Below are 3,343 nucleotides of genomic sequence, written 5' to 3' on the forward strand. Positions count from 1 at the left end.
GTGGCGCTGGAAAAAATGAGCATTTATTCCATCTGGACCTGGGGCCTTAAAAGCCCCCATATCAAAAGCAGCATTTTTAATTTCGGTTGAATCCACTGGTCGTTGAAGCCAGAGTAGCTCTTGTCTATCCAGTTGCGGGAATTCTGCATGCCATCCTGAAGAAGATGGGGTTCTCGAATCCTTTGTGTATAGTTTCATATAAAATTCACAAGCCATCTGCTTCAAAATCTCTGGTTCCTCTACCCACTCTCCGCAGTCATTTTTTAAAGCCTCAATTCTCTATTTTTTCCTTCTGAGGACAGTGGATGCATGGAAAAATCGGGTATTTTTGTCACCCCACAACAACCATTTGCATCTCGATCTTTCGTACCATTGTAATTCTTCTTGCAGTATAATTTTCTGGTACTGCGCCCAAAGTTTCTCCTCCAGCCTTCTAAGACCCGGGTGGTCGTGAGTCCTTCTATGTCTATCAATCCCTTCTAGTCTTTTCACAATGTCCTTTTTCTTCTTCCCCAGGTTGCCTACATGTTGATCATGCCATTTTGGTGCTTCCTTTTGGAACTTTTTAACACCTTCTAACCAGGAATTTTGCTTCCAAGCTTGCGCTATGACCTCCTTAAAATCCTCTTCAAGTTCCCAAGCCGCTTGGTAAGTAAAAGTCCTCGGTCTCCTCCTATGGTTATCTAGTCCGTTGGAGTTCATGATTAGAAGCCTATGATCAGATTTAAAACAAAGCTCATGCGAAACAAGAGTTTTTGGATAGCAAGTAGACCATATCGCATTATAGAAGACCCAGTCTAGGCGTTCCTTGAGTCCAGTTCTTTCCCTCGTAAATCTATCCCCTCTTATCTCACACTTAACTAAGCCATAATCATCAATGCACTCCTGAAAGGGTTTCATGATTGCTTCAATCGGGCTACCCCTGCCCTTCTTGTCCCCTGGCGACAGATAAGCGTTGAAATCCCCAAGAACCAACCAGGGTCCAGTAATTGAGCCAGCGATCAGTCTCAAGGATTCCCAAAGCATCATTCTTTCAGTTGACCTCGTCTCCCCATAGACGATAGTAATGAACTCCTTATTCGGGTTCCTTCTGCTACTCACCTTACAGTGGATGAACTGTGTCGAGGAGCATATGTAAGTAATTGTGAACTCCTCACTATTCCACAAAAGCCAGATTCCTCCTGAGAACCCACTAGCTTCTACCCTTATCCAGTGAGAGAAACCCAACTTTTTTACCACGTTATCTGCTCTGTTCCCACTAATACGTGGTTCCACAAGACCGAGTATATCCACTCTAAACTTTGCAACAATATCTCTTATCAGGGTGGGAAAGCTTCGGCTACCAGCACCCCTACAATTCCACGCACCAATAATCATAATAAATAAGAAAGAAAAGGTGAAAAAGAAAAGGCAGGCACCTTTCAGCATTTGTCACTCCTGGTTCGGCCCCTTTGCCTCTCCTTAGCTACATCCGAGCTCATCTCTATCTCCTCTTCTAGCCTTACAGGTTGCTCAACTGATGGGTCTGGTGGTTCTGGATTCAAATCCCCCACTGCAATCAGAGCTAACGTGTTGCTCTGTGTGTTGCCCATTCCGTCGTGGTTTCCTTGCTCACCATTACTGTCCGTTATGAGAGCGAGTGCATGGGACAGGACGTGCGCTTCTTCTTTACAGGGCTTTTCTATACTCCTCGGTTGGCCTTCTTTGCTCTCTGACTCTATCTGCTCCATGTTACCCATTACCACCTTGTGGGTACGCTGACTCTTCTGTCTATTCTGTTTTGACTGGCCCATAAGTGGATCCCCCTCAGCTGTCTTACTCCTTAAGTTTTTGTTTGGCCCATCCCCTGAATTTGGCCCATTTATGGGCGGCTAGTTTTCCTTCCCCACCGCTTTGATAAGTAACCTTGATCCTTGAGCATCCTTGCGCCCCTATTCACTTCTAACGCGACGTGATTGGTCTTTAACTCCTTCTAGAGTTCTCTTTTTCTGATAAGGAACGATAGCCTTTCCTTCTGCTACAAGTTCTGCAGTTTCCCTACTTATGGCTAGGGGTGATTTTTCTTCCGTCTGCTCTGTCTCCTCCCAATCCTCAAAAACTGAGAACCTTGATTTCTGTACGAACCTCTGCTCAGGTCGTCTTACCTTCGGCTGACCAGTGATAGTACTCCTCCCTAGTTTCTGCTCTCCTTGTTTCGGGAACTGAGCTTTGGATGATTTCCCAGCAAGCATCCATACTCCAAATGTCTCGTCATTGTCAGCTTTCTTCTTTTCCTGCGTGCTCGACGGTGTTACCACTACCGGCGGTGATGTGGAGGCACTGGCCTCTTGCATATTCATACTAATTTTCCAGGGGCAGGCTTCACGCCGGTGACCAAATCGGCCACAAGCAAAGCATATTACTCCCAGTCCTTCGTATTCTACGTTAAAAATTTCCCCAGCAACAATGACTCGAGGCACTAGCTTCTTTTGCAGGTCCAGCTCCACGCAGATTCTCGCGTACTTGCCTCGCTCCACCTTCGTCCTATTTGCATGCAGACCATCACTGAGTGTGTTAATGTCCACTTTCAACGTTCGGCCAATACGGTCCCCGATTCTGGTGATGCAATGACTATTGTAGCAGTGTATGGGGATATCGGGGATCCGCACCCATGTAGCAACCCGTCGTAGAGGATTTTGGTGAGGATTGAAATATGGTGACCACCTCTGCACCAGAACGCAATGTTGCTTAACCACCCATGGGCCATCGTATAAAACTTTCCGGTAGTGGGCTCTCCATTGTTCAGTTTCGTTGAAACGCACAAGGAAATAATTATTTGGGAGGTCGATTAGTTCGAACTCGAAGAAACCCCACAGGTTTCGCAGGTAATCTCTCAGCACATAAACATTGAATCTCCTGCCTAAAACTGTCAGTACCGAGGTATAGTTCCAGGGCTGACACCACTCATTGAACTCTTCCTCTGTGATAGGCACCACCGGGTATACTTCCATTTGTTTTTTGAGTTCTTCAGATACTTCCGGTAACTTCCAGTGAAGCTCATTTTCGGCATTGAAAAGGTCATCTTCCTCCATTGGGCACGCACCGTGGGCCACGCCATTGAATCCTATTAACGAGGCTTTGTATGAAATGAAGCCCCCTTGCATATTCTTGTTCATTTCCCCGGAGGATTGCTCCGCTTCGACTTCGTCATCCATCCGGTCATCCATAATAGCTTGCAGTGGTTCTTCAATCTTTTTCTTCTTATTCTTCCCAGCGCAATCTTCGGTTGATTTGCGATCTGGTGGCATTTTTCGTTGCCCTGTATCATCTATGGAGTTCTCAGAAAAGCTTTAGCATGCTTCCC

General features: G+C 46.1%; 1 protein-coding gene across 1 annotated transcript; it reads right to left on the reverse strand.

Moving 5' to 3' along the window:
- Positions 1-279: 279 nt before the first annotated feature.
- On the reverse strand, positions 280-1,739 carry LOC114734096 (uncharacterized). Its single transcript, XM_028921608.1, has 2 exons — positions 1,456-1,739; positions 280-1,351 (listed from the first exon to the last, which is right to left on the reverse strand). The coding sequence occupies exons 1-2, from the start codon at positions 1,737-1,739 to the stop codon at positions 280-282; spliced, it is 1,356 nt and encodes a 451-aa protein (XP_028777441.1).
- Between the last annotated feature and the right edge of the window lie 1,604 nt (positions 1,740-3,343).

Source organism: Neltuma alba, unplaced genomic scaffold, assembly GCF_004799145.2.
Source record: "Neltuma alba isolate B1F8T4 unplaced genomic scaffold, ASM479914v2 tig00002618_pilon, whole genome shotgun sequence".
NCBI lineage: Eukaryota > Viridiplantae > Streptophyta > Magnoliopsida > Fabales > Fabaceae > Neltuma > Neltuma alba.

Bases quoted from the DNA above. Each gene is read 5' to 3' on its own strand.
- LOC114734096 (XM_028921608.1), bottom strand. From the start codon at position 1,739: ATGGGTAACATGGAGCAGATAGAGTCAGAGAGCAAAGAAGGCCAACCG. The intron at 1,352-1,455 runs GCAAAGGGGCCG...GTGGAATTGTAG, and splicing joins TCGGATGTAGCTAAGGAGAG to GGGTGCTGGTAGCCGAAGCT.